This window comes from Accipiter gentilis, chromosome 14, assembly GCF_929443795.1.
Source record: "Accipiter gentilis chromosome 14, bAccGen1.1, whole genome shotgun sequence".
NCBI classification, from domain to species: Eukaryota; Metazoa; Chordata; class Aves; order Accipitriformes; family Accipitridae; genus Astur; species Astur gentilis.
Window position 1 is genome coordinate 11,541,080 of NC_064893.1, and position 27,862 is coordinate 11,568,941.

Here is a 27,862-nt window from a genome sequence, read left to right on the forward strand (position 1 = left end):
AGTTTGGAGAATGTGTGTCATGGCCTACGTGAGGCAGGATGTATTTCTTACACACCTTCTGTTATGGTCCGTTCTTGCAAAGGATTGTACCTTGCAGATTGCAAATATGAGTACACATTAAAATAGTAAATCCTATCCAAAGAAGATCAGTGGTTTAAAAGGACTGTATTTTGTGTTTTGTTCTGCTCTACTCTAGGAAGTAAGCCCAAGGGTACTCAGTATGTGTGGAAACACTACAAGGGCAGACTCTTATAGGAAATTAAATTTCTAGAATAAAAGATAATTTACTTGCCACTTCTTTTTTTCCCCAGGGAAGGACGAAGAGGGAGGGAGGGAAAGGAGGGAGAGAAGAGGCAGCTGGAGGGATTGTCAGTTTTGTAGAACTGCCCAGGACAGAAGAAAATGCATGAGCTGAAAGAATTAATGATGAAATAGGTTCCTCAGGTGCAAGGACTGTGCAATTACACCGCATGCAGTATCTTTGTTATAAAACTTCAGTATATCTTGTAAGGAGAAATAGATCAAGACTAAAAGCTTCAGGACACCATTGCATTTATCTATCAGTATTTGTATATATAAAAAGATACATATATATGCACATATATGTATGTGTATATATTTGTGTATATATACACAGATGTACATGTATGTAATGTATATGCATAGGTAACCATTCACATATAAACCAGTCATTCACAGTTACCAGGTTGGAACAGTAACTAGGAGGTCAACCCCAGTTCAGCAGCAACAATACTGGCACATCAGTTGCTTGAAGTGTTCAGAAAGTTCCCTCATGGGGAAGTGTGAGCGTCATCTGTGTTTTAGGCATCTCTGGAGCCTCTGGCCACTCAAACCAGCCAGTGCCATCCACTTTAGCTACCACCTGAGTTCCAGGATGCTTGGTGTATTACCTCTGTTTGTGTCTCTCTCCATCCTGTTTCGGGCACCCACAGAACAACCAGCCCCTTGGCCAGCAGGTCAGGGCTCTGCTGAGAGCAGTCACTGCTCTGGCCCATGGCTTACCAGCCAGTGGGGCCACAGGAAGCTTTGACATATGACTTTTACTGCTCTCTCAGCTCACACTCGGTATTTGTTCCATTCTTCAGCCTTTTTTTTCTGGTAGCTATTTCTCCACTCATCCCTAGGGCACTTGTTCATTCCCATAAGGTTTTTTTCTTGACATCCACAGTGTCGTTTCTAGTCTACAGCTTCCAAACCCTTCCAGCCCCAGAGCTGTAAGCCCTGGTAGCAGATGGGGAGTCAGAATCATACCTAGATAGTCCTCCATGTTGATTTTAACAAAACACGTGCATAACATTTATTTCTTTGTTGCTTATCTAATTATTCACTCACTAAGCTCTTTCTGGGCTGGAAACCTTGTTCAGATTTGTCAACTGAGAGCCAGGCCCTGGTGTGATGCCTTGAACTTGGGCACTGTTTCCCTCCAAAGAGCAGGTTACCAGTCCTGCTGTGAGCCCTGCCGCTGCCTACAAAGCCAATCCGGTCTGCTGAGACAAGGCCAAGTGTCCCAAGTTCAGAAACACAAACAGTTCCTTTCAGTACTGAATCTGAGGTGGGGGAAATATTTCTAAGGCACCTCTCCGTGATGCTCGGGCAGTGCGGGAGTCTGCTGGTAATTTCAGCCTCCCTTTCACAAAGCAGGCAGGGCAGGACATGCAAAGGGAAGGGGAAGAAGATGCTAGAAAAGACATTAAAAAGTAATGCCCCCAAAGGCAACCATGATAAAAGCAAACTCAAGCAGCTGCTTCCACTTTTCCTGTCCTAAAAGGCTGCCCAAACAGTGCATCCCTGTGGATGCCCTTGGGAGGATTTTTAAACTTCAGATCACCTGTTTGGGATGAAAGTTTTTGACTTGTAGCTCTACAAGACAGTGCCAACAAAAGACGACTGTGAGGATGTCACACGCAGAGAGGAGTGCTTGTCCAGGCTGCGCCCATCGAAAGCACTGTAGTCTTTACAGATCAACAGAAAACGTGTGTATTTTCTGAAAGCTTCGTGAAGATGCTTCTTGAACTTCTCACCCACGAAGGCATAGATGACCGGGTTGAGACAGCAGTGGACAAAGGAGAGTGCCTCAGCCAGCTCCATGGCTAGGTCTAGCCTTTGGCTTGTCTGGCAGTCATCGATGATGTACATGTTCCTCAGAGAGTCCAGAAAAAGCACAATATTGACGGGCGTCCAGAAGAGGAAGAACACAATGACAACAATAAAAACCAGTTTCATTGCTTTGTACTTGTTCTGAGTATGGCACTTCTGCAGGTTTTTCAAGATGCTGTGGTAGCAGAAAATGAGGACAACAACAGGGATCAGCCACCCCAGGACATTAACTTCAAAATTACTGAAAGTCTTCCAGCCATTGTTGCTGTCAGGATAGTGAGGGATGCACTTAGTCTGGTTATTATCATTCATTTCCTGGAAAAAAATTAAGTCTGGTGCTGATGCTAAAATGGCGACTGCCCAAAGGACCAGGCTGGTGATAATCCCATGGGCAGTTGTCCGAACCTGTAGAGCATAGATGGACTGGACAATAGCCAAGTACCTGTCAATGCTCATGATGGTTATGAAGAAGGCGCTGCTGTAGAAACCAATGAAGTAAGCTGAGCTGATGATTTTACACATCGTATTTCCAAAAGTCCACTGGCTCACAATGGAGTACTGAACCAAGAAGGGGAGGGAGAAAACAAAGAGGAGGTCAGAGATGGCAAGGTTCAGCAGATACACGTCAGTCATGGCCCTGACTTTCTTGAAGATTGTTAGGACCCAGATGACCAAAGCATTTCCTACGAGGCCGGTCACAAACAGTAGGGAGTACAGCACTGGAAAAAAGGTAGATGCAAATGCTGGAATATTTTCAAGATCACAGCTGATGTCCAGTTCTGGGTAGAAGAAGGCGTATTCATAGGCTGCAGAGGAGTTAGATGTTGATGACGTGTAACCCACCTGTTCAAGGACAATGAAGTTCATGAGGCCCAAATCCCAAATTACCCTCTGAGTAATATACTAGGCACGAGACTGCTCACACCAAGCCGCATGAGGACAAAACAGCTGTGCCTCACCTGTGTTGGAGGATGCAAATGAGGAATGAACATGAGTGACCAGTCCTCCCCTGCAAGATCTGGGATGAGGTTCTTGCACCAGAGAGGCAGAGGAGATCAAGGAAAATGCAACTGTGGTGGTAAACCAGAGGTTACCAGTATCCCCTTGCTGGCTCCATGTGGGGTACCAAGCCCTGTGCCTGCAGTCCAGGTGGGGCACCGGGGCCAGAGACAGTAAGCATCCCCAAACCAGCAACCAAATGGGTATGGCCAGGGGGCTGAGAGCCCCCAACATAGGTTTTGGGGTCCTATTCCACATTTCCTTCAGAAAGGAGAAAGGGAGCAGGGCTCAGGGAGGAACTGACACGTAAACCTTCATCTCCTAAAAGCTGCATTTCCAGTTAGCTGAGTGCCAGAAACAGCCCATCATGGGACAAGTTACTTTTGCAGAGGATTCCTGCACAGTTCAAGCAGGTTTTCAGCTGTAAAGGCACCAGCACATACAGGCCACCGGTGGGTGCTGCACGTTGCATGCTCTCTCTACCCCAGGTGAGATCGGTGGTGGCAGGTCTGGCCCGAGGGGTGACTTCCCAAAGAGCAGACAGGGCTTTCTGCCCCTTCCTCCCTCCTCCCCAGCAGGAGCTTTGCCCTCTCAGCCTGTGCCAGCACAAACTGCTGCTGCCAGCAGCTCATGCCCACCACGACTTTACTCTCCTAACAGGGATGGTTGGTTTTCCTTTCAAGACCAGTGGCTCTGCTCTCCTGGCACCTGTCAGGATGCACCAGCAGCAGCGATGTGCCCCTTCCCTGCTCCCTAGCCCCTTACAGCCTCCCAGGAGCAACCACCACATCCCTGGGCAGCACCTGTGACAGCAAACAACTAAAGAAGGTGGGTGGCAGCACATCTCCCGGTCAGCATGTCCTCCATGGGACACTCCTAGCACTACCCTTGCCCTTGAAGACAGCCTTCTTCCACAAGCACAGTCTCATCAGGCAAAGATATTTTCACTCAATGTTTTTTTTTTTCAGGAAACAACAATCACACTGATTTCTTCTAAACCCCTGTCATCCCTACCAGTACTATGTATCCCCGTAGGCAAAACTGGACCCCTCAGATGTGCTACTGGCCTTGGCTTGCAGGGCAGCAGCCCAGCGGAGAGTGACTCACCGACACGTCCTCGGAGCTGCTTCTGCCCAGCAGGTATGTCAAGTTCCCCTCCATAATCCAACGCTGTGTCTGAAAACGTGCCAAAAAAAATGTCCTTACATCATAGGTTTTTAAGAAGTGGGCATACCTACACACATATATGTCAGCAGTACTTACCTTAGCTTATGTTGCAAGGCCAAGTCACAGGCAAGGTCCTCACCTTGTAGCAGTGCACAGTCAATGGATTTTCCTCTGTGTGATATGTGTTATGTTAAAGACGTATAAAACCCCACACCGATGAGTTCAGCCTCTGTACTTTACACTTTGAGAAACGGAAATGTTTCGGGTTTTATCTTCTGAATAATCAGTATGGTTTTTCACTTTGCGCATTTATACTAACGTCAGTGGAAGAGATTTGCAATTACCCTTTGTCTGTGAACTGCCCCCGTCCTTCAGCTGGTTGCCCCTGTCCTGCCTGCTGCCCCTGCTCTGCAGTCCCCATGGCTGGGAGAGAGGAAGCAGTGCTGCCTCCCCTCTGCTCCAAGAATTTTTGGTGAAGATGTCTGTGGGGGATGGCCCAGTGCTGCTGATAGCCAGCGATGGCATAGGGCACCATGTTTGCTTTTACTACATTTTTCCTTTGAAGGCGCCTTCCCCCTGCACCCACCATGCACAGACAGAAATACCCAAGGGAACTGATCATAGAATCATAGAATCATTTAGGTTGGAAAAGACCTTTAAGATCATCGAGTCCAACTGTAAACCTAACACTGGCAAGTCCCTATCACCCTTCCTTCCCAAAACATGCACCCTGCAGATGCTCTCACAGACCAACGCTGAAGTAAAGCCCTGAACAGCACTGGATTTCCACTGACTCTGCCACGTACCTGCTGGGCCCTCATCCTGACCCAACATGGCTTTCATCCCAAAGCTGTCTCCAATCTCCCCCACAACATAAGATACATGGGAAAGAGGAGCGCTACTAAGCAACTGGTAGCATTTGGAGTGTGTGTTATCTCCTTAAATGCTGCTGCTCCTCACTATAGCCTTGTGCTATTACTGTAATTCAGGCAAGTCACATCACCTTTTTTCGTTTGTTTTTGAGCAAAGAGTACCTCTCTGGCTGTCAGTCCATAGATGTGCTACTAGAGATCTCCATGTGGAATGGTCTATCATCTCTCTCAAACCCTCTGAATGCCCACCTTCATTGCTCCAAAGGCAGAGGGCTAAATCTCTGTGAACCAAGATAATCCACAACTATTCCACGTGGCAGTGGGTGGCTTTCTTTGGCCATGGTGGGTGGTGTGATACTTGGGTCAAAGTCTTATGTGCAAGTCAAGCCATGTGTATATGATAGTCTGATTGACAGCCAAGCTCTGTTGTTGCGATAGCTGAAACCAGAAACAGAAACCAGAAACAAACTCCTTTGTCATAGGACTTACTGGCAGTGTTGAAGTTGGACCTCCATTATCCATTTGCAGGTTTAAAGCGGCACTTACATCTCTGTCAGTGTTGGTGGCAGAGAATATACCTAGGAATTATGCAATATGGAAAAAAGAGGTGGCAATCAAACAGGAATTTGGCCCCTTAGGCAGTTCTGCACATCTCATCTCCGAAATAGCGACGACAGGCTGCCCGAGCACAAAGAACAATCAGCCCCAGCAGCACCAAGACTGCTGGGAAGCTGTGAAATGCCCAGGCATCTCCCAGCGCAGCAGGGAGAGAGGCTCACAAGCCACCCTGCGTGGTTGCTGGGACTGAGGGTGACACCTGGGCCACTCACACCACAGACACCATGCTCGGGGGAGGCGTTTCAGTGAGCCTGAGCGAGAGAGGAGCAGGCTGCCTTGCGGCATTGGCGCAGAGCCTGTGGCAGGACATCCTCTGGTGCCTGCACTGGCTGGCGCAGACACAGCAGCACAAAGCACCCTCGGAGCCACTGCTGCTCCCTGGACCCACGGCACGGGTGGCTTCATGAGCCTTCCTGGGGTCAGGCTTTGTCCCAGCCGGAGGTGCCAAAGGGCACCTCTGCTTGCAGCTCACCGAGCTCCACCCCAGGCTCTTCCTATGGGCGAAGCAGTGGCCAGAGGAGACGAGACATCAACAGGCATCAGTGACGGCAGTGGCACAGGCCGCTGGCACCTTGCGCGCAGGGGAGAGACAAGGCCAAATGCCACTCTCAGGGAGACCTTGGCTGTGCCCTGCACGGCAGCGGGAAGCCCTGTCTGAGGGGAGCCCAGGAACCATGCAAATTTTCCACCAGCCCCGGAGGGAAGGCGGCCAGTGTCCTCCCGCTTTCAAAGAGTGGTGTCAGAGGAAGAGGAGGAGGAGGAGGCAGGTGCCTGTCTGAAAATGGCAGGTGCCATTTCTTCCCTGCTCACCTCTTCCTTCCTTCATGAGTCTTGCAAGGACAGACTGAGCCCTTTACTCCCTATCCTGCCCTGAGCACAGCAGTGCTGGCTCTCACTGGGGAGCGAGTGATAGAAATAAATGGATTGCTCCAAACAGACCTCCAGAAGAAATCTTGACCTCAAGGCATGAATGCGTATGCAGCATGTGAGTATGAGCACAGTGATGGACAGAAACGAAGGACACAGCCATGGCCAAACACAGACTACCAGGACTGCAAAATACACTGCGAATGTATTGATTGTCCGTTGTGTTTGACTCGGCACCAGCCTTGACTGCCGCACCCAGCAAGGTAGAGAGATGCACGTGTCAAGAAGTGTTTGCAAACCAGCTGCCAGAAGGCAGTGCTTTTCCCATGCAACAAGGGATGGAGGAAAAGGGTCTTGTTCCCTAGCGCTCAGGTATTCAACTGGGCTGAGAGCAGAGAGCAATGCTGGGTAGTTTCCTTGGGTCTTTTGTCCATGCTTTCTGCAAGGCAGGCCGCATTTCTCCTTCCCTCGCTCGCAACATCTGCTTTTGTGTCTCTGCACCCGTGCACCTCCTGCACCATCCCTGCACATCTCAGTGTCCCGTGTCCCTGACACCGTGCTGCCCTGAGGGGTGCTCAGCCGCAGTGGTGTGGAGAGGGGGGGGGTGCTGGTGCAAATGTACCCAACAGCTTCAGCTCTCGTGAGCAGGACAAGGGAGGGTGAGAGGAGGAAAAGGAGGGAAGGAGGGAGGAAAGGAGTTTCTTTTTTCAGCATTTTGAATGACAGCTTGCTGGAGTGTGGCTGTGTGGCTGTTCCTCCTGCCTGGGTGAGCCCAGGAAGGAAGGGATGTGATCGCCCAGCCAATGGCTTCTTGCCCACTTTCTCAGGTCTTGCTGTTATCATTGGAGCCAACCCCACACTGCAGCCTTGGCGATGCGCCTTGAGTGATGGGATTAACTCAGGTACACACTGAAACAGGTGGATCTGAGCAGCTTGCGTGCACATCACCCGTCCCAGGGGAGGAGAACACCTCCCCAGGAGACTTGACCGAGCCTCTGTCACCTCTCCAGGGCAGGAGAGCACTGTCCCCACATGGCAGCTGGAGCGAGTGGAAGCTAGTGAACAGCTCAGGAACCAGATGTGGTCACCAACCCACAAGTGAGCCTAAGCACTAAGCTGTTTCAATGCCCTTATCCCTTCAGTATTATTTATAATGTGGGGACAAATGTTTCTCTTCACTTTTAATACCCATTTGGGCCACACGCCTTTTGCTTGCAGAAAGTGTGCAAGTCTTCAGCTTTCTGTGGCTCTTCCCTTCACTGGCCCTCAGGCTGAAAACATTTTCATCCCTAGACATAGCTTCTCTCTCTCTCTCCCTCTCTCTCTCTGGGTAATTTTTGCCTCCCCACCTTTTAAATGAAGAATAAATGCATCTCCCACTGGTACCTTGGAAACCACCAAAGCTGGGTTGTCTTCTTGCATCTCTCCAGGACAGTGACATGAAGGGAGTAGGCTCCCTCTGCTGGATTTTCTTTTAGAAGTAAGGCACAGAAATTATTTCTGCGAAGGGTTTTGTGTGTGTGTGTGATCAGCTGGTGCCAGCACCTGCACCTAAAGCTGCCAGGTAGGCAGCAGCTCTGCTGCAGGAGAGCATGGGAGGAATGGGACACCGCTGTGGCAGGGATGCACCTCCAGAAGTGCCTCCACCCAGCTGACAGAAAAGACAAGAGGAGAATTTTGGAGGAGAAAATAAGAGGGTGGGTAGGGATTGGTGGAATTTGTTTTTTTTTGAACATGGGGAGGTTTACATGGCACCGAGCTTGCTAGTGACAGATGGCATCCAGCTATCTCAAAGGGGTAAAAGAATCCTCACTTGTGAGATGGCGGGGCTCATAGAGAGGCTTCAAACCTTTAAACTAGGTTTGAAGGGGGTAAGGGATAAAACTAGGTGCACCAGAGATGAACCTGGGGGCAGCGTGCCGATGTTAGGGGTGGATTTGATAGGACAGCTCGAATGCATCTATGCCAATGCATGCAGCATGGGCAATAAACAGGACGAGCTGGAAGCCATCGTGCAGCAGGATAGAGATGACTTAGTTGTCATCACAGAAACATGGGGGACGATTCCTGTGACTGGAGTGCTGCAATGGATGGCTATAAGCTCTTCAGAAGGAATAGACAAAGTAGAAGAGGTGGTCGGGTGGCTTTCCACATTAGGGAGTGTTTGGACTGTACAGAGCTACACGATTGTGATGACAAGGTTGAGTGCTTATGGGTGAGGAGGAGAGGGAAGGCCAACAAGGCAGATATTGTGCTGGGAGTCTGTTATAGACCACCCAACTAGGTTGAAGAGACGGATGAATCGTTCTACAAGCGGCTGGCAGTACTCTCAGAATCATGTGCCCTTGTTCTCGTGGGGAACTTCAACTCTCCAGACGTCTGCTGGAAATACAACACAGCACAGAGTAAACAAACAATCTAGGAGGTTCCTGGAGTGTGTGGAAGAGAACTTCCTGACACAGCTGGTAGGTGAGCCAACCAGGGGAGGAGCCTTGCTAGATCTACTGTTTACCAATAGGAAAGGACTGGTGGGAGGTGTGATGGTCAGAGGCCATCCTGGGCTTAGCGACCGTGAAATGATAGAATTCTCAATTCTTGTTGAGGCAAGGAAGGTGGTCAGCAAAACCACTGCTATGGACTTCTGGAGGGCAAACTTTGGCCTTTTCAGGACACTGGTTGAAAGAGTCCCTTGGGAGATGGTCCTGAAGGGCAAAGGGGTACAGGAAGGACGGGCATTCTTTAAGAAGGAAATCTTAATGGCTCAGGACCAGGCTATTCCAATGTGCCGCAAGACAAACCGCCGAGGAAAACGACCAGCCTGGCTGAACAGGGAGCTTTTGCTAGGAGTCAAGAAAAAAAGGAGAGTTTCTCATCTCTGGAAGAAAGGGCGGGCAACTTGGGAGGAGTACAGGGATCTTGTTAGGTCATGCAGAGAGGAAATTAGGAAGGCAAAAAGCTCAGCTAGAACTAAATTTGGCCACTATTGTAAGAGACAACAGAAAATGTTTTTACAAATATGTTAACAGTAAAAAGAGAGCCAAGGAGAATATCTATCCTTTAATGGATACAGAAGGGAATGTAGCCACCAGAGATGAGGAAAAGGCCGAGGTACTTAATGTCTTCTTTGCCTCAGTCTTTAACAGTGAGACCAGTTATCCGCACGGAGCTACGCCCCATGAGCTGGAAGGCAAGAACGAAGAGCAGTATATACCGCCCATAATCCAGGAGGAAATAGTTAGTGACCTACTACACCATCTGGACACTCACAAATCTATGGGACCAGAGGGGATCCATCCAAGACTACTGAGGGAGCTGGCGGAGGTGCTTGCCAAGCCACTCTCCATCATCTATCAGCAATCCTGGTCAACAGGGGAGGTCCCAGAGGACTGGAGGCTTGCCAATGTGACTCCCATTTACAAGAAGGGTCAGAGGGAGGATCCAGGGAACTACGGGCCTGTCAGCCTGACCTTGGTACTGGGGAAGATTATGGAATGTTTTGGCTTGAGAGCACTCACGTGGCAAGTCCAGGACAAGCAGGGGATCAGGCCCAGTCAGCATGGGTTTACGAAAGGCAGGTCCTGCTTGACCAACCTGATCTCCTTCTATGACCAGGTGACCCGCCTAGTGGATGAGGGAAAGGCTGTGGATGTTATCTACCTGGACTTCAGCAAGGCCTTTGACACTGTCTCTCATGCCATACTCCTTGAGAAGCTGGCGTCTCATGGCTTGGACAAGTGTACTCTTCGCTGGGTGAAAAACTGGATGGATGGACGAGCCCAGAGGGTTGTGGTGAATGGAGTTAAATCCAGTTGGTGGTGGGTCACAAGTGGTGTTCCCCAGGGCTTGGTGCTGGGGCCAGTTCTGTTTAATATCTTTTTCAATAATTTGGATGAGGGGATTCAGTGTACCCTCAGTAAGTTTGCAGACAACACCAAGTTTGGAGGCAGGGTCAATCTTCTGGAGGGTAGGAAGGGTCTACAGAGAGATCTGGACAGGCTGGATCGATGGGCTGAGGCCAATTGTGTGAAGTTCAACAAGGCCAAGTGCCGGGTCCTGCACTTGGTCACAACAACCCCATGCAGTGCTACAGGCTTGGGGAAGAGTGGCTGGAAAGCTGCCTGGCAGAGAAAGACCTGGAGGTGCTGATTGACAGCCAGCTGAATATGAGTCAGCAGTGTGCCCAGGTGGCCAAGAAGGCCAACGGCATCCTGGCTTTATCAGAAATAGTGTGGCCAGCAGGAGCAGGGAGGTGATTGTTCCCCTGTACTCGGCACTGGTGAGGCCGCACCTCCAGTACTGTGTTCAGTTTTGGGCCCCTCACTGCAGGAAAGACGTTGGGTTGCTGGAGCGTGTCCAGAGAAGGGCAACCAAGTTGGTGAGGGGCCTGGGGCACAAGTCTTATGAGGAGCAGCTGAGGGAACTGGGGTTGTTTAGTCTAGAAAAGAGGAGGCTGAAGGGAGACCTTATCGCTCTCTACAACTACCTGAAGGGAGGTTGTAGTGAGGTGGGTGCTGGTCTCTTCTGTCAGGTGGCTGGAGATAGAACAAGAGGAAATGGCCTCCAGTTGAGGCAAGGGAGGTTTAGGTTGGATATTAGGAAAGAATTCCTTACTGAAAGTGTTGTCAGGTATTGGAACAGGCTGCCCAGGGAAGTGGTTGACTCACCATCCCTGGAGGTATTAAAAAAGCGCGTAGGCAGGGTACTCTATAACATGGTTTAGTGGGCATGGATGATGGTAGGACTTGATGATCTTGGAGGTCTTTTCCAACTTAAATGATTCTATGATTTTATGATTCTATGATTCTATGATTCTAAATGTCCAGCAGGGATCAGTGCAGTCACGCTGCTGAGCTGTGCGGGGCAGCTCTGCATCAGAGAGCTCCGGTGGGACCTGGGGGCTCCATCCCTGCTCACCACCCAGCCTTACCAAGGATTTCCAAAGGATACAGCCTGAACAATATAGCTCCAGGCTCCATGGCACACTACTGACGGTGTGGTGAAGGTCACAGATGCCTGGGTTTTGCTCCTGTCCCTCCATTTGAAATAAATGCAGAAGAACCTGGCAGGGCTTCAAGCTGGAAGAGCTCTTTCTTGGGATGGAACTCCTCTGAGTGCTGCTGTTACTTTGCTTGGGGAAGCAGCGCAAGTGTCTGTAGTAGCTGCACCCAGCAACATGGTGCCATCACCGTTCAGCAGCAGCTGGCAGCCCCAGGGAAAGAGGACGGACAGCTGCCTCCTGAGCTCAGGACCCTTTGGGAGCATTTCAAATGCACCATTCAGGCTTGCAAGCTTTCCAGGGCTGAAGTCTGCTCCTTGGAGCAATCATTTTGGATAAGCTTTTGTTGTGTCTTCAGAGAGAAAGCCAAACATGATGCAAATGGCCATGGTTTAGTCAAATTTAGTTGTAATACTAAAAGATCCCAGTAGCTGCTCAGCATAGCAGAGGAAGTCAAAACAGGACCCTGTCTGCTCTTTTATCATCCATGTGTGGATGCTTGCAAGTGTGTATGGACATTTTTCCCCTCTACATTTAGAAAGTAGCATCTCCATAGGCTATTCTCCACGCTAGCCTTTTTCTCCCTGTCTCCAAGGAATGAAATCCTCAAGGGCCATTTCTGCTACATCTCCAAAACCATGCTCTGCCTCTGCTTACTCATTCCAGCTCTGCCGTGGTCTCAGCTGTAACTGCTTTCCACTTGAGCAAAGCGATAAATCAAACAAAAAGAAAGAGTTTGGCAAGTCTCTGAAGTCTGCAGAGGGAAGCCCTGTTGTCACAGCACTGGGAGAGAGGAGGTTCCCGGGGCTCCCTCTGGTACCCCCAGGCAGTTACAGTTGCCCATACGCCCTGCAAAGGGGGTTCCAATGAAGCTCTCGAGAGCCAAGAGAGCCCCTTTCTGTACACAACCACCACCAACAGGCTTTCCCACATGGAAGCCAAAACAAGGTGCACTGGGGAGAAAAGCATTTTGATCCTTTAGGCCAGACATTTCTTTACCAAGTGCTTTAGTCCACAAAGCTTGAACTTGCCCCTGGTGCTGTGCACAAGCCTGCCTCCCTGCGTTGACCTGGCCACAGAGCAGGAGGAGATGCTGCTGGTGTGGAAGTACCATTGGTCTCCCCATATGTGGAGAGAGATAAGGTTTCAAATTTGGAAGGCAACTCAGAGGGAGATGGAATAAAAAGAAAAGGGGCTTTGCCTGCTCTTTACCCACCGTATCCCTGCACAGCACATCCTTTACTCTTGACTTCCTCCTTTGAAACCCTCCTGTGCCTTGCAGCTGGGAAGGCAGCAAACTCTACCTAGCCCTTCCCAGGAAAATCTCTCCGGTTACTAGGGATGCAATGTCTCTTTTTAGCTTGGAAAAACAAATGATGCTTTTCCCCCTCATGTATGGACCAGAATGAAAGCCTTTTCAGCACCTTACTCAGACTTTCTTATCTCTGAGCTGTCCCCTGAACACCGGAGGGTGAGTAGTGGTCAAAGATGTAAAGCAGAGATATTTCTTGATGTTGCAATTGTCTTTCAGGCAGCGTTCATACCTATTTATGTTGCACTACAGGCGCACACCATGGTAATGAGCAGCACTCTTATCTAGCATTATCACTAACAGCAGAATACAACAGAAAGCCTTTTCTGTCTCCTGGAGAGGTGTGTTGAGCACATCTGTGACCAGCCTGACTTCGTTTCTCTTTATGTGAAATCCTTTAGTTAAAAGCCATGTGGGTACCCCTTTCACAAACCTCATTTCTTCATGAGGGTAATAGCCTGCTCTGTGTTCGGTTCCAGTTGAATTTTGGGCAGCATGGGAGGGAAGGGGTTGACGACTGCCTTCAGGGAAACCCAGCTGTAAGGAGGACCTTTCTACCCGGAGGCAAGCAGTGGCTGGGGACTGTCTCTCCTGCTGTTATACAAGCAGTCCTGACCCTTATTTGCAAGGTTTTTGCTGCAAAGAGCAACACCAGAGGTGCTGTGCTGAGTATTAGTGACCCAGGAGTGGGTGCTCACTGGCTGTGGCTGCCTGAGCTCTGGCAACCCACGTTTTACAGGTCAGCTGCAAAACAGCTCAGCATGTGCAGGTCCCCAGTGGGGAAGCTCCACCTGGATTATCCATACCTTTTTTATAAGGCTGTGGGAGGTGGGGGCTGGGGAGGATGCAGCCCTTCATCATACCTGTGAGGACATGGGAGACAGGTTTAGATTTGGGTGTCCTCTGAATCACAATACACCTTCTGCAGGACCCATGGCCAGGGCAACACTGCAGGCATAACATCAGACTACCACTGGCATTGAGAAAACCTTCATTTGCCTTTCTGAATCTTATGGTTATCACACAATGAGAATGTTTCCTTAGTACCATATACCAGGAATTATCTTTCTGAAAGTTGAAAGTTCGTAATTTTGGCAGTCATAGCTCCTACTTTCAGTGTTTGGGGAGAAACCACCCATCAGCCTTTTGATGTTTTCCTGAAAAAGGTGCAGAGTTCTTTACATCTTTTGTTAAAAAAGGGGCAGGATGGGGCTGCTGGCACTTGTCAGAGAAAAAGGAGAAAAAGGTGAGTTTTGAAAATCTGCTGCTCTGGTCTTTTACTAATCCCTAAACTTTATTTTCAGCAGTGTATCTTTGCTGTTCCTGGCTAATACCCAACCAGGTATCGGTCCCCTGACTATTTCCATGGGCACTTGTCCTGGCCATAACATCACGAAGAAACATGTAACTGGCAGAAATACCAGAACTAAACTTATACAAGAATATTTGCCTGGCAACTCACTACACCAATCAACTCACTACAGCAACAGCTCAGACAACCTGGAAGATGCTCTCCACCCCAAAACCCCCATCCAGCTCAGCCTGGACAGAGGCCCCACAAGTCTGCCTTCAGGGAGAAGGCATTTTATCCTCCCTTGGTATCTGAGGCAGGGACAGTGCCTGGAGGTGTTTCCAAGACTGTTATTCCTACTTGTGCTGGAGGACCTCGGTATTGGTACAGCCCCCAGACAGATGCAGTGTCTTGGATCACCCCACTGCACAGCCTCCCACCTGGTTTCACCCCAGATGAACTGCTTTGCGTACCCTGGCGGTGCCTGGAAATGTGTTACGCTGCATCCCAGTTGTGGGTGCACCCGTAACACAACCCTGAGCATGATGCTCGGGTCAGGGGCCAAGAAGACTCCTTGATTAATGAACATGCCAATGCTCTAAACCCTCATACTCCTCCGGTCCACTGGAAGCCCTGGGCTGCAGAGAGATGTTACACTCAAAATCTTGTTTATAGGCAAAGAAGAGGTACAACGTATGTATAGGTAAAGCCAAGAATATATTGTTAGTGTAAAGGCAATCTCAAGGCTCCAATCTTTATCTGCCTAGATCTGCTGGTCACAGAAAAAGGAAGAATACTAATGCAGTTAAAATTGTTTTGCACACACATAGTTTCTAGCCCTTTTCTTGGTGGTACACTCACCCTTTCCCTGCTCCACCAGGTGCTAAGGCCGGTGGTTTCACCCAGGTGGCGGTGGTGCGGTGGGGTGTTAGAACAAGCTGCCAGCATCTCCAGCCCTTCCATGGGACAAACGTGATGTTTGTGCTGATGTTTTTTCTGCCTCCCTCTAGGATCTGCTTTGGGTCGGTTTTATGTGTTTTCTAACATGCTTCTATACCTTCTGTCTTCAGTGGTCTGCAACCTCACATTACACCCAATTTACTATATGCGGTGCCCCTTATGTGTGTTAGATACTGGTTTTGTTCTGTAACTGCTAAACCCAGTTTTGCCAGCTCCAGGTCTGCATTTTTTTAACTGACCATCAGTGAGTTGTGTACAGCTGTGGGGGTCCCCAGTGCCAGCCTGTGCACCATCTTTTACCATCCTGTACCTGTGCTGCATCCCGCGTCCCCACTGCTCAAGGCCTCTGCTATCGTACCAGACTCATATGTCTACACACTGTACCACTGTGTCTGACTCAAAAATATCTCATTCTGCATCGGACAGGGGGAACCAAGGGGGTGAGAGCTTTTAGACGCTGAGTATGAAGCTCCTCAGGCATTTCTGTCTCCTGTGCAGGTCCTGTCCTCCTTAAGCACTTCTGCCCCCCTGAGTGGCCGCATCCTGCTTCACAATCTCACAAGGCGCCAGCAGGACCAGAGCAGAGCACATTAATACTTTCTCAGCTCAGCCCCGAAGCTCAGCCCAGGAAGCTGCCCTGCCAAAGTTCACATGTTTCATAGGGTAGGCATGAGCACTAGAGAAGAGGAAATATACATTTAAACCCAAACAGGCTTGGCTTGAAGAAGACATTGGTTTTTCAATGCAGCTATGAATTAAGGTAAGAGACAATTATATTTTACCTATAATTTGACAGAGCGGGATGACAAGAAATGGTGTCTCATGAACTCAAGGAAACTCTTTGCTGCTTAGTGCTTGGAATCTAAATGATATTTAGTTTGGGTAAAGATGATGTGGGTAATGTTTACAAATTGTGAAAGTAGAAAGGGGAACGTTTTATTAATCAAAGTGGACCAGGGCAGAGAAATTTTACTCGGTGACTAATTACTTGTGGCATCTTGTGGTAAGAGAAATATTCACCCTGGCTAGAAGTCCTCAAGGTTAAAGCAAAATGCTGATAGATGACTAGTGTGCAGCATGAGCCCAGAAGGACAGACGAAGAAGATACAGCCCTTCTACTTCCTTAGATGTTTTTTTGTTAGATGTCTGCAGGGATTTCACAACTCACTAGCACTGCTTGCTTTTAGTTTTGGTCAGTGAACCAACATCCCAAACATCAGTGACAATGAAAGACAGCCCAATACAGAAAATCTGGTAAGAAAGTGCGTGATGTGGACAGACCAGCCAGCAAGAGAATGGCAGAAATCCAAAAACCATGAAAACCCAACTTTCTGTATGAGCCCATTACTTAATTTCTCTGTGACTCAGCTTTCCATGGGAAGGATGTTGCACAAAGCTATCTGCTGGTTTGGGTGAGATATTTGGGTAATACAGTGGCGGCAGCCTGTTAAGTACTTGTGTGATATAAACACAGATCCAGAAACAGCAGTTCCCAAAGTCTGGTCTGTTGGGGCAAACCCTGTGTGGAGGCAGTGCAGCCAGAGGCAGTGCATGGGGTGACAGGATAAAAGACAGCAACTGCAATGAATTATGAGGGCTTGGGTAGTGCAGAAGTCCAAAAGGGAGAACACATAATAAATTGAGAGTAAATCACATAGTAGATGTGATCTTACCAGGAAGGGGCTGGCAGCTCCAGAACTTAAATCTCATCTGGATGCAGTCAAGAAGGTGTAATGTGTGCTGCTCTCTAAAATGATGGAGATGATTTAAGAGATCTCCCATTTCTAGAGAGCCTTCTCAGATTTCTCAAGGATGCTAAGGCAATGTGAGTTTATTAATAACAAAAAGCAGGTCAGGAAGTAAATAGGCACCACGATAAAGGTGGTGAGATGACAGAGCAAATGGTAACTATAAACAAGTACAAACAGTGCACATAGCTACAAACAATCATCTGTTTTCACTGTCCCTTCAACAGAAAAATACAGAAGAAATTTGCATGTCATTTAAGAAGGGAAGGCTTGGGAAAAAGAAATACTGAGGAAGAGCAGGTAAGAGAAAACACCGGGAAAATGCTCAGCTATACTTATAAAATAAGATACAGTGTCACAAGCAACTGTGCAAGCAGAAAGGGCAAACAGGGGAACAAACAGGCTGGAGGAAATACCTGTGAAACAAATTTTCCAAGAAAAGCTTGATCCTGGCAATCACCATCCAGACAGACGAGAACCCCAAACGCCCAGTGCCCTGCAGGCAGCTCTTGGGAGGGCACCTGGTCCCTCCCCAGCTCTGCCACTGCCCCCCAGCAGCTGAGTTAAAGTGCTCCCCAGCCTCTGCGAGGACAAAAGTAAATACTGCTCTTCAACATGATTTTCACATCACTTACCTAATATCCCATCCCCTGGTCGGTCCCTCGGGGCAGGACACTGCCTGGAAACCATCTCAGGTTGCAGAGGCTCTGCAGAAGACCCTTGGATCTGGTCGTGGGATTGAGAGCACAAAATCAGAACCTGGAGAGCCACAGATGAAAATTTCAGAACCATCCCAGTGATTTTTTTGAACCTTGATTTTAAGATCCACAGGAGACACAGGAGTCTGAATCACACTATCAGGTCATATTTCCTAAATGCATGTCATTTCTGAAACCAATACTTAAGGCTCTGACCTCCTTAGGGCCAGATTTCTAAATGTATTCTGACCACCAGAGGCTCAGACCAATGCCTTGGGGGCTTTTTCAGAAGCCCTCCCAGTGCTTAGCTCCCATTTAGAAGAATGACTGGAATGAATGATGGCACCCCAGGAAAATGCCTTGATGTGACTCTGCATTTTCACTTGCTCAACAGCCTTGGTCACGTCCTGAAACATGAGCCTATTCCCTGCTCCATTAAGCAGCAGGGGGGACCCCCAGTGTGCAGGCACCAAGTCCCCTGCATGGCCACCCTGTCAGCCTCAGAGCGGCTTGGTCCTCCCCAGAGTCGAGGGAAGGAGCTGAAACCATTGAAACCTTCAGCTTACAGCTTTTGCTATAAATACACCAGCAACTGCAGGGGTAAGCTGCCAGGGGTTTCGCAGGGTTTGCCACGGCCCCAGCAAACCACACACAGCTGCCATGCTGCTGTCCCTCCCAGACGGCTTGCAGCGAGTCTTCCTGGCAGGGTGACAAAACCAGCAAGTGGAGGGATGTCGCTGGGGGTAGAATTTGCCCAGGGCATCAGGGTTCAGTCCCCTGTGCCCGCTTTGCTGTAACGGTAGCACAAGCAGCTTGAGTGAGGCCACTGGCCTGGCCAGCTGGACCATGCACTGACGGAGCAAGAGCAAGATCTTGTTCAAAATAATATTCCTGTGGTTGCACTGAAGTACAGGTGGTGAAGCCCTCACCGCTGGCAGAGACAGTAGTAAGTCCATGTTTTTGTGTTTTGTTTATAAATCAGAGTACACCTCATTTTGATGCAATGGGCTAAGCTGAAACTTGTGCCCTGGTTATTTGCTGCCCTGCAGTTATCTCCAGGTTAGCATGGAGCATCTTTGAGAAAGCACTTTCCAATGCTACAAGCCTTAGGTGAATGTGAGAGAGACCCTGGTGATCTTGGACTCTATACTATCCCCTCCTGCCCTCCATGATCCAAGCCTGATCTTTTCAAATGTATTTTTTTGTACCCAAAACTATTGGTTTAAGTTTGTAGATTTACATGCTGCTCATCTCCAGCTAGTGGTGTCTGCTTCTAATTTAGTTTGTGATGTTGGTATAAAAACTGTAGAACTGGTTCAGGGAAGGTGCATTTTTTTCATCTCTCTGACCTAAATGCCTTTGTAAAGGGACCACAGGCCTCTGCAATATTCAGGCTTATACATATCTCAATCGGCAGTGGTTTGTTCAGCTTCCATTTCTGGGTACTTTATTTAGGACACTTTAAAAGCCTTCATTTTCAGAAAGCCGCAGCATCATGCTTCTGCACCTTGAACTTCACCTTGAGTTGGAAAATCCAATAATGAAGCAGCCCAGATCACTACTTGCTTTTAAAAAACTTAGCCTTAAAGTCTTGGGGGGAGCCTCCATAAATGAAATCACTCAAATTGATAAGCAATTATTAAGATTGCAGAATTCTGCTGGGCCACAAAAATGGTCCAGCTGATCTGAGAATAAATCACAGAAGAAAGAAGAAACACCAAAGAAAGTAATTTCCTCACCTTAAAGTCATCAGGGAAGGACTGGGGGAGCAAGGATGCATCTGGGATTACACCACACCCACTCAGAAGCCCTGGAGGAATGATAAAGCTGGTTAGAAGTAGGGAAAACATGCAGGGTTTAACAGAAGCAGTACAGACTGGCTGTTAGATAACAACATCCCCATTCCCAAACTGTGCTGCTTTCCTTCCACAGCCATCATATAGCTTCCCCTCTAACCCCACCCCAACAGCTGCTCCATGCTCTTCACGAGACCCCACTTCCTTCCAGGGGGTCCCATCCCAGGATTTGGGCTAGCTACTATGGCTGAAGTACCTTGGGAGACGACGGTTTGGCTTTTTCAGTCATTTATTACCAAAACAGAGTCATGGTTTTTAAGAGGAGTCTGCCCCAATAGCCCATTTGTTCTGCCTCCCAGGCTGTCAGGGGCTGCAGGATTTTACCCAGTACCGCCCGCTGAGCTCCTCCGTTGTGTCTGGCCTAAACCCATTTCCCAGACTGATACCTTCTCTTGACGTGGAGACCCTCAGACATGCAAAAATCCCCTTGTCCTACTTTAAGTTTGTTCCAGTCATCAGCCTTTCACCGTTAAAAATGTGTATCTGATTTCTAGCTTGCATGTTTCTGGTTTGAATTTCCATGCATTGGTTTATGCTATGGCCAATCCCACTAAATTAGCAAGATTATTAACATGAGTAAAAGTGAAATCAAGTGTTATCAAAGTATGCCTACAGCCTCAGTACCAAGCTCTGCAATGGTAGTCTTCCCTCTTTTGCTCCTTCCCATTTAGCACCTCTTAAAACACCCAAGGGTTGCATCAGCTTTTCTTACTGGGACATCGGGTTGGGAGCTTGGTTTCAGAGTCTGCCCGTATTGGCAGTCAGGTTTCCTAGTGGATGTGCCCACTCCTGAGACATGGTCTGTGTTGTTTAACTCCCAAGTGTGTCACTTTGGCTACATTAAAGCCAACGTGAATCATCCAAGAAGCCCCAGATTACTCAGATTTGTCTGAATCACTGTCCAACTCTCTAACTCTTTTATCACTTCCCCCTGCCAGCTCTCATTCCCAATCTGCTTTCAGACCAGTGACGAAAATACTGAAGAGTTTTGGGCTTTCAACTCGTCGCTCCTGCAGACCTCTTACAAGCAATATTCCTAGCTGGGTGAGGCTTCCTCCACAGATGCCTGGCTTTTGAGATCTGACAGCTAACCAGCCCAAATCCCATTGTAATGCTTTGTTCGGTTTGTGTTGCTTTGGGCTGGAGACGTGTGTCAATCAAATATCAGGCACTGCAAGTCAAAGCTCCAACTCTCCTGCACAGTACCCTTTATCAACCTTGCAATCTCATTAGATGTCCAAACTAAAGCTCCTCTTCTATAAAGCCACGCAGACTGGCATTAGCTACACTCTCCCCTTTACTGTTTAAATTTTATTTTGCCCATGTTATAAGTTAGGTTACACTAGCTGTTTCACCTTGCTTCCTGCTTACAAAGGTCAGCATTGTCAGCTGCTTCCAGCACCTGTAGAGGTGGAACAGGGAGAATGCCTCCCCACTTCAGGACTGAATAAAAGACCGAGATTAAAGATTTAAAGTAACTGCATCTGCTGAGCTGGGCCTGCTTTTGACCCTGGCTATCTAACACGATCCCGAGCAACTCCAGTGACCGTCCCCTAAGAACGGAGCCACCCTGCTCTGAAAGCTAAGCTAAGTGAATTACAGGAACCAGTTGGGTGTCAGACTGGAAATCGAGCCCCATCTCTGGTTAGTGTATTGCCCTTAAGTCCAAGTTTTGTTCTGGGTATCACCCCAACCGTGCAGTTAGAGTTGTCTGCAGCAGTCTGGTGATTGTGTGGTAGCTGCTTGGCGCCAGGCTGCTTAAGAGTGCTATTAAGACTCACATCTTTCCTGATAGTTTCCCCCCAGTTCTGGTTAATTCCCTTAAATCTCTTTTTGTGTGTGTTAGAAGTGCCACCAGCAGCTATGACATTTCATTTGGAGGTACCCAAGGACATCCCTATGGCCTTGCCAAGGATCACCAGCTGGCAAGAAGCAGATGGGTGTAGCCACAAGTGCAGAAAAGCAATGGCGTTTATATTTGGGTAGGGTGTTGGCAGCTCAGATCTAAGGGTGAGAAAGGCATATGCGCCTGTAGGGTTTCACAGGGGTTCTCACAAAGCCGCCAGCTTCCCTGGGCCAGCTGAATCGTAGACATGCAGCTCCGGCCCATTCAGCGTGCACTGAAAACATGCTTTGCTTGCATGAGAAAAGCGTCTAAGTCAGCCTCACCCAGAAATGCTGACTAAGGTGTGAAAATCTTTCTGAGGCTTAAAAACTTTTATCAGCGTATTGTGCAAATCTGGTGTGACCCTCTGGAAGAGGTCTGGGTTTGGTTATGTTTTTTAACTTCTTTTCATTCGGTGACAGCAGAGGCATCACGGAGAGGCAAAGCGCTCGCAGACCCCTCTTCTTGGCAGTAAAGCTTGTAACGTGGCACTTGGCTGAAGTACCAGGGGTGATAACTGGAAAGATCAGATTCATGAACAGGATTTGGCCAGCCTGATGCCAGTGCTGTTTGAAGGTTGAAATGCAACTTCTGTTGCTTAGAGGAGTTTGTGGATCTCTCATAATTTCACTTCCCTATGTATTACATATAGTGCACATGGTTGTCAGGAATAGCCGGGTTGAGAAACAGGGGTTTTGGTCCTGCAGACTCTTGTCTTTGAGATAGCTATAAACGTGATTAAGAGCAGAAGTGTTTGTGGGGAGTAGGGTGTAAAACGGCTGGGGAAATCTGGAGAGAGAGCAAAGCGGTTGAGCAGTTCCATGAGAAGCAGAAGTGAATCTACTATTTCCTGTAGTCAGCAAGGGAAAATGTCTGGTGGAGGGACCTCACAGCCCTGCAGTCCTTCTTCAGTGTCCTCTATGCTCTTCAGTTCACTTCGTCCCTTAGGTGAACATTTGTCATAAGCACAAGAGAGCAAATTGGGTTGAAACTGACAGTGAGAAGACTATAGCATGCACTGCGGTGGGCTTTGTGAGGCTGACAGAGAATACCTGGCAGGGAAGGATGGAGGATGGGCAGAGCTAAGTTTCCTCACTTTAGGGTGCAAGAAAAATTCATCACATTAGGCCTACCTGGCATGGGCTGGGGTTTGGGAGCGCTTTGGAGTTTGCAGCCCACCTGTTGAGTAACATCAGCTTAAACTGAGCAAATTGGTATCAGAGGAGCTAAATATTCAAAAAGAACTGACAGCATTGCATATGCAGGATGTGTGGTGGTGGGAGGATAAGAGTGTGTGGCTGGTCATACACAAAATCCAGGAGCTAGAGAGTGAACAAGCCACAGATTGTGCCAGCAGTTTCAGATGTCAGTGTCATTTTGGTAAGTGCAGTTTTCACTTGCCCCGGGATGTGCTATGCTGCTACTTGTCCTTCCCGTTGGCGTGGGTACATGGGCTTTGCAACCACCCATCCAAAGGTAAAGGAAATAATTTGCTACTGTAGAAATAAACGATCCCCATCAGTGAGCTAGAGGAGATTACCTGACTGAAAAGGTACTTCAGGAAAAATCCCAACCCAAGTGATGTTCCTCTTTACTTCAATAAGGCCAGGAGTTCATCCTGCACCTCCACATAAATGTGCTCCTGTGAAGAAGGTGGCCATTCCCACGCCCAGTTTTCTCTCCAGGCAATGCCAGTGAGTACAGCCTGTGCAGAAGTCTGCCAGACCTGAGGGCTACCCTGTGGTGGGAGCCGCATTTCCTTACACGTGTGAAATCCTCCCTGTGCCCAACGGAGTGCAATGGCTTGTATGCACACATATGGAAACTCTCCAGAGGAACAAGCTGCCTTTCTAGACATGAATTAAGAAAGCAAGCATGGGAAGCACCAGCGCAGCTAGAGGCTCTTCGAGAGTAGAGTAAACTTTGCAAAGACAACGCAGCCTCTGTCCGGCTTTGTCGCAGAGTCACAAAGTTAGGACGGGACTTCTGGAGGTCTCTTGTCCAAAATCATGCTCAGAGCAGGGCCAGCCGAGTTTCAAGTACCTCCAGGGACAGAGATCCACAACCTCCCTGAAGTTCTGTCCTGGTGTTTGACCACCCTCACGGTGAAATTTTTTTTCCATATAGTGAGTACAAATTTCCCATGGCCATTGCCTCTTATTCCTCTGAGGAAAGTTCTTGGCTTCACCTTTACACCTTCTCACTAGATCTCCCTTGAGACGTTTCTTGTCGAGGCTGATCAAACCCCGTTCTCAGCATCTTCTCATATACCAGGAGCTCCAGCTCCAATCATTTTGGTAGCCCTCAGCTACTGCACACCAGTGCTTCGGTAAAGAACCAGCTGTGGAGCACATCAACCTGCAGAGTAAGATGGAGGCTCTGGCACTGTGCAGATGGGTGCAGTAACAGCTCAGTCCAAGTAGCTGGGTGGGCTCGTGTAGCGACTCATATTCAGCACAAGAGACTTGGTGTACCCCAACACTTCTTTTCATTTTAAAGGCACCTGCTGCGTACATTTAGGCACAGAAGAGGAGAAAGAAAACATCAGAATGGGAAGGCAGACAATGATGGGCTATTGGGATTATGTACAATGTCTCCGGCTCATTTCTGTATCCCTCAACAGGGTAAATAAAGTAGGCTGGACAGACACATGAAGAGGTGAGGAACCTGTCACATATCTCTGTAGGCAACTCTAATTAGTTATCTCACCAGTGGAAAATCAGTATCTTGTTTGCAATTGCTGTCTGCTTCTGCCCCAGCGCATACGCATTTTCCTATTCGTCCCCTTTAATTCTGCTGGTGCCAGATTCCACATTCCACATTCCACAGAACCTGGAGAATTAAACCGGGCTGCATGCAAGGGGCTGGACAGACTCTGCAGGCAGACTCAGCTCCCAGTTCAAATGGAAAGGCATTGCAAGAGCTGCTCAGCCCGTGGGTGTGCCTGCCTGCTGCAAACAGCCTTCCCTGCACCATGCCTATGCCCTGAAACTACCAGCGCTGAGACAGCCCTTCTTCTAGCCCACTTTTCCTGTGCAAAACCACAAAGATTGTTTTCTAATGACTGTGGGCACTTCTCATTTAAATGTTTTGGGGACAGCTAGGCTTTGAACTTTCAGAATAAGAAGATATTTTAAAATGGAGAGCCTGCATTGCCAACTAGCACAAAAAACCCTCTTTGAGAAATGGCTACAAAATAAGAGGCCAGAACTTCATGGCCCACACCACAAACGGCACTCTGGCAATGAGGCATTAGGAGAAAATGTCAATCTGGTCACAGTAGCCACCTACTGGGGTGTTTGTTGTAGTCACCACTACGTCATATGAAACCTCTTGGGCAAGGACTGTCTCACACCTCAGGACATCTTTATTCATGTTTAATCTTGCAAGGCTTATTTAAACAGAGGCTATAAAAAATATTGCTATCAGTGAAACGTGGACATGTAGGCTGGGATTCCAGCTGCTTTGCTCAAAGCAGCAGGAGTTGGAGTAATTAGACACCATCAGTGTCGACCACTGAGTAATGTGCCCATGCTTTCCTTACAGTCAAAAGAAGTTTCATCAACGCTGTCAGCAGAGCCTGGAAAGTAGCCTGTCTTGTCTTTAAAGCAGACTTGGCCTGACCTGTGTTGGATCGGATGCACTGCTCTTCATCGGCTGTATTGCCTACATCTCCCACTAACACGAGATGTAAAAATCTGTATAGAGATAGCTTATGGTCACTGAACTAAGTCCCTTCTTTACAGTCAACAGGGGTTCCTGTAAGAAGATGGCGACACTGTGATCAGGTGGTAGTTATTAGTTGCAGTTTTGCTATCACTGACCTTTCCTTTCAGTCTCCGCTTTAACAGGCTGGTTTGGCTGTGTTGTCATCTCCCCGGGCTTCTGCAGTGTATCACACTCAATCTCCTTCATTTCCTGCAGCAAGAGCAAGTAACGGATACGTACAAGCTCTTTACCCCAGCCAGGGAGCAGACCAAATGCAGCAACATCTGCACCCCTCTAGGATTTTTGGTTCCCTGCAAAAAGAGATCTTTGCAGAGACTTGACCACCACATCCCAAGGGAGTGCAGAGGAACTGACGGGTGCACCAAGTTATTAGATCCGCAGACCAGCGAGCCCAGAGGTCACACACCTGCACCCCATACTCTCTTTGGTTGCAGCCTCCAAGCTAACAAGCCCTGCCTCCAACATGACTACCTCACAGCCAAGGCAGGAGCAGTCATGAGACACTTTGGCGCTTGAGGAAAAGGGTTAATATAGTTTCTCTTCTTTTGACCATTTAAAAAAAAAAAACCTCATCAAAGATACGCTTGCTCCCAAGGGATGTCCCAGTGCAAACTTTGCTCCTCCCACATCAGCAAGCATCGGCTCAGATCTCACCAAACTGGGCATCTGACTGCATTTCCACCCCAGGGTTAACGTGTGGGGTGAGACTGGGCTCTTGGTGGTGTCGACAGGCACCGCATGCTGATCAACAGCTACATGTACAGTATCAGTTCCTGCTGAGCACTGCCCAATAGACCGGGAGAGTGCCTGCATTTCTCACACTGCGATCCACCACCTGCAGAGCTCAGTTAGTCAGATATCGGTTCGCTGCTGCTTCTGCTGCTCTTCCAATGAGCGGGGGCTTATTCAACAGCCCTTGAAATTCTCATTTATTTTTTCTTATCCTAAAGAGCTAATTTGCAGTGAAGCACAGGTAACAGCAGAGTCTGGGCTGTTGTTAGTAACTACCATCACCTCTGCAGTAAGACCACTCTCACTAACCCAACAGTGGCAAAATCCTAAAGCGTGTGTGTTGATGAAGTCTCAGTATTTTACCATAGCAGATACTGCCTCTCTCTCTAACATTCTTCTCTTTTCCCTTGCCTCTAGCCAGAAAATTCAGCATGACGGAAGCATTCACAGAAACGACAGCTGAATATGCTTATGATGAACATGCTTTTTCCTGCAATAAGACTGACATCCAAGAATTTGGGAAAATATTTCTGCCAATATTTTACATTGCAGTGTTTGCTCTTGGCCTCACAGGGAATCTAATGGTGGTTTTTGCTATTGTGAAAGAAGGCAGTAAAAAAAGCATCACTGACATCTATCTCCTGAACTTGGCTATCTCGGACCTCCTCTTCGTGATCTCTCTCCCCTTCTGGGCTTCCAACACAGTCCGCGGATGGACCCTTGGGACTATTCCATGCACCGCTGTTTCCTCTCTGTATTACATTGGTTTCTTTGGGGGCATGTTCTTTATCACTGTTATCAGTATTGACAGATACTTGGCCATTGTCCAGGCAACATATTCTCTGAAATCCAGAACAGTGAAACATGGCTTTCTTATAACCTGCGGAGTATGGGCAATAGCGGTTTTAGTTTCAGTGCCACATTTTGTGTTCTCCCAGCTGGTAGAAAATGACTGCATTTCTGTCTTCCCCCAGTTGCTGGAGAACATCTGGCCAGTGTTCTGCAATGTGGAGCTGAACACCATCGGCTTTTTCATCCCAGTCTGTATCATATGCTATTGCTACTGTGGGATTGTAAAAACCCTGCTGACCTGCAAAAATCAGAAAAAAACACGAGCCATAAAACTGATCTTGGTTGTGGTGGTCGTGTTTTTCCTGTTTTGGTCCCCCTACAATGTGCTGATTTTTCTAGAGACTTTAAGGCACTATGAGTTATTCACAAGTTGTAACCAAATTAAATCATTGGACTACGCGATGCACCTGACCGAAACCATTGCATTCAGTCACTGTTGTCTCAATCCTCTTATCTATGCCTTTGCTGGGGAAAAATTCAGGAAATACCTTTATCATCTCTGCTTAAAGTACTGTCCATTCCTGTGTTTCTGTGGTCCCTGCAGTCGCTACCAGGTCACCTATTCAGCTAGCTATGCAGAAAGCGTTGTGAACAGCAACATAACCCTCAATACCAGTGACCAGGATGGCTCCGTCTTCATCTAAAAGGCTCTGTGAAGAAGAAATGTATGTAAATATGTCTTCTGCAGGGCTAGCCACCACTCAGATTGCCATTACCCATATGAAGAGACTTAATGGCTGCACCAAATTACTGACATGCCTCTTGTTAAGCATTAAAATATTCTAAAACGTAAAGATTTTAAAAACAAAAGCAGTACAATACATCAAGGCTGAACATGGAATTGAATCAAGAGAGAGGAAGAGGGAAAGTAGAAGCAAAAGCAGCATTCTGTGCCTACAACAGGAGATGGTGAAGAATTTAAGGATAGGGAAGCTGTTAAACAGTTTCTTCATTGAAACTTGCGCATGTGTCAGTGTATGCACATGTGGTGCAAATGTATATAGATGTAACCTCATTTTTTAAGGGAAGAGAGATCTCTTCAATGAATGATAGCTGACTCTTAGCAAAGGGGAATATTTTTGATAGTAAAGGGGTATATTTTTGATTATATATATCCATACAGAAGTGATTTTGGGGGTTATTGATTGCAACAAATGTTTTA

General features: G+C 48.0%; 2 protein-coding genes across 4 annotated transcripts; one reads left to right on the forward strand and one right to left on the reverse strand.

Moving 5' to 3' along the window:
• Window positions 1-535: 535 nt before the first annotated feature.
• Window positions 536-17,854, reverse strand: LOC126045765 (C-C chemokine receptor type 8-like). Of its 3 annotated transcripts, XM_049817236.1 has the most exons (4): window positions 17,760-17,854; window positions 17,584-17,674; window positions 4,225-4,293; window positions 536-2,961 (listed from the first exon to the last, which is right to left on the reverse strand). In XM_049817236.1, exons 3-4 carry the CDS (start codon window positions 4,276-4,278, stop codon window positions 1,882-1,884), a joined length of 1,134 nt encoding a protein of 377 aa, XP_049673193.1. In that variant the 5' UTR covers window positions 4,279-4,293; window positions 17,584-17,674; window positions 17,760-17,854; the 3' UTR covers window positions 536-1,881. The 3 variants fall into 3 exon arrangements, with proteins under 3 accessions (XP_049673193.1, XP_049673194.1, XP_049673195.1); XM_049817237.1 differs by having other exon boundaries at window positions 17,584-17,776; XM_049817238.1 differs by lacking the exons at window positions 17,584-17,674; window positions 17,760-17,854 and having other exon boundaries at window positions 4,225-4,641.
• On the forward strand, window positions 15,896-27,862 carry CX3CR1 (C-X3-C motif chemokine receptor 1). The gene is made up of 3 exons (XM_049817240.1): window positions 15,896-15,960; window positions 17,176-17,248; window positions 26,266-27,862. Exon 3 carries the CDS (start codon window positions 26,280-26,282, stop codon window positions 27,342-27,344), a length of 1,065 nt encoding a protein of 354 aa, XP_049673197.1. The 5' UTR covers window positions 15,896-15,960; window positions 17,176-17,248; window positions 26,266-26,279; the 3' UTR covers window positions 27,345-27,862.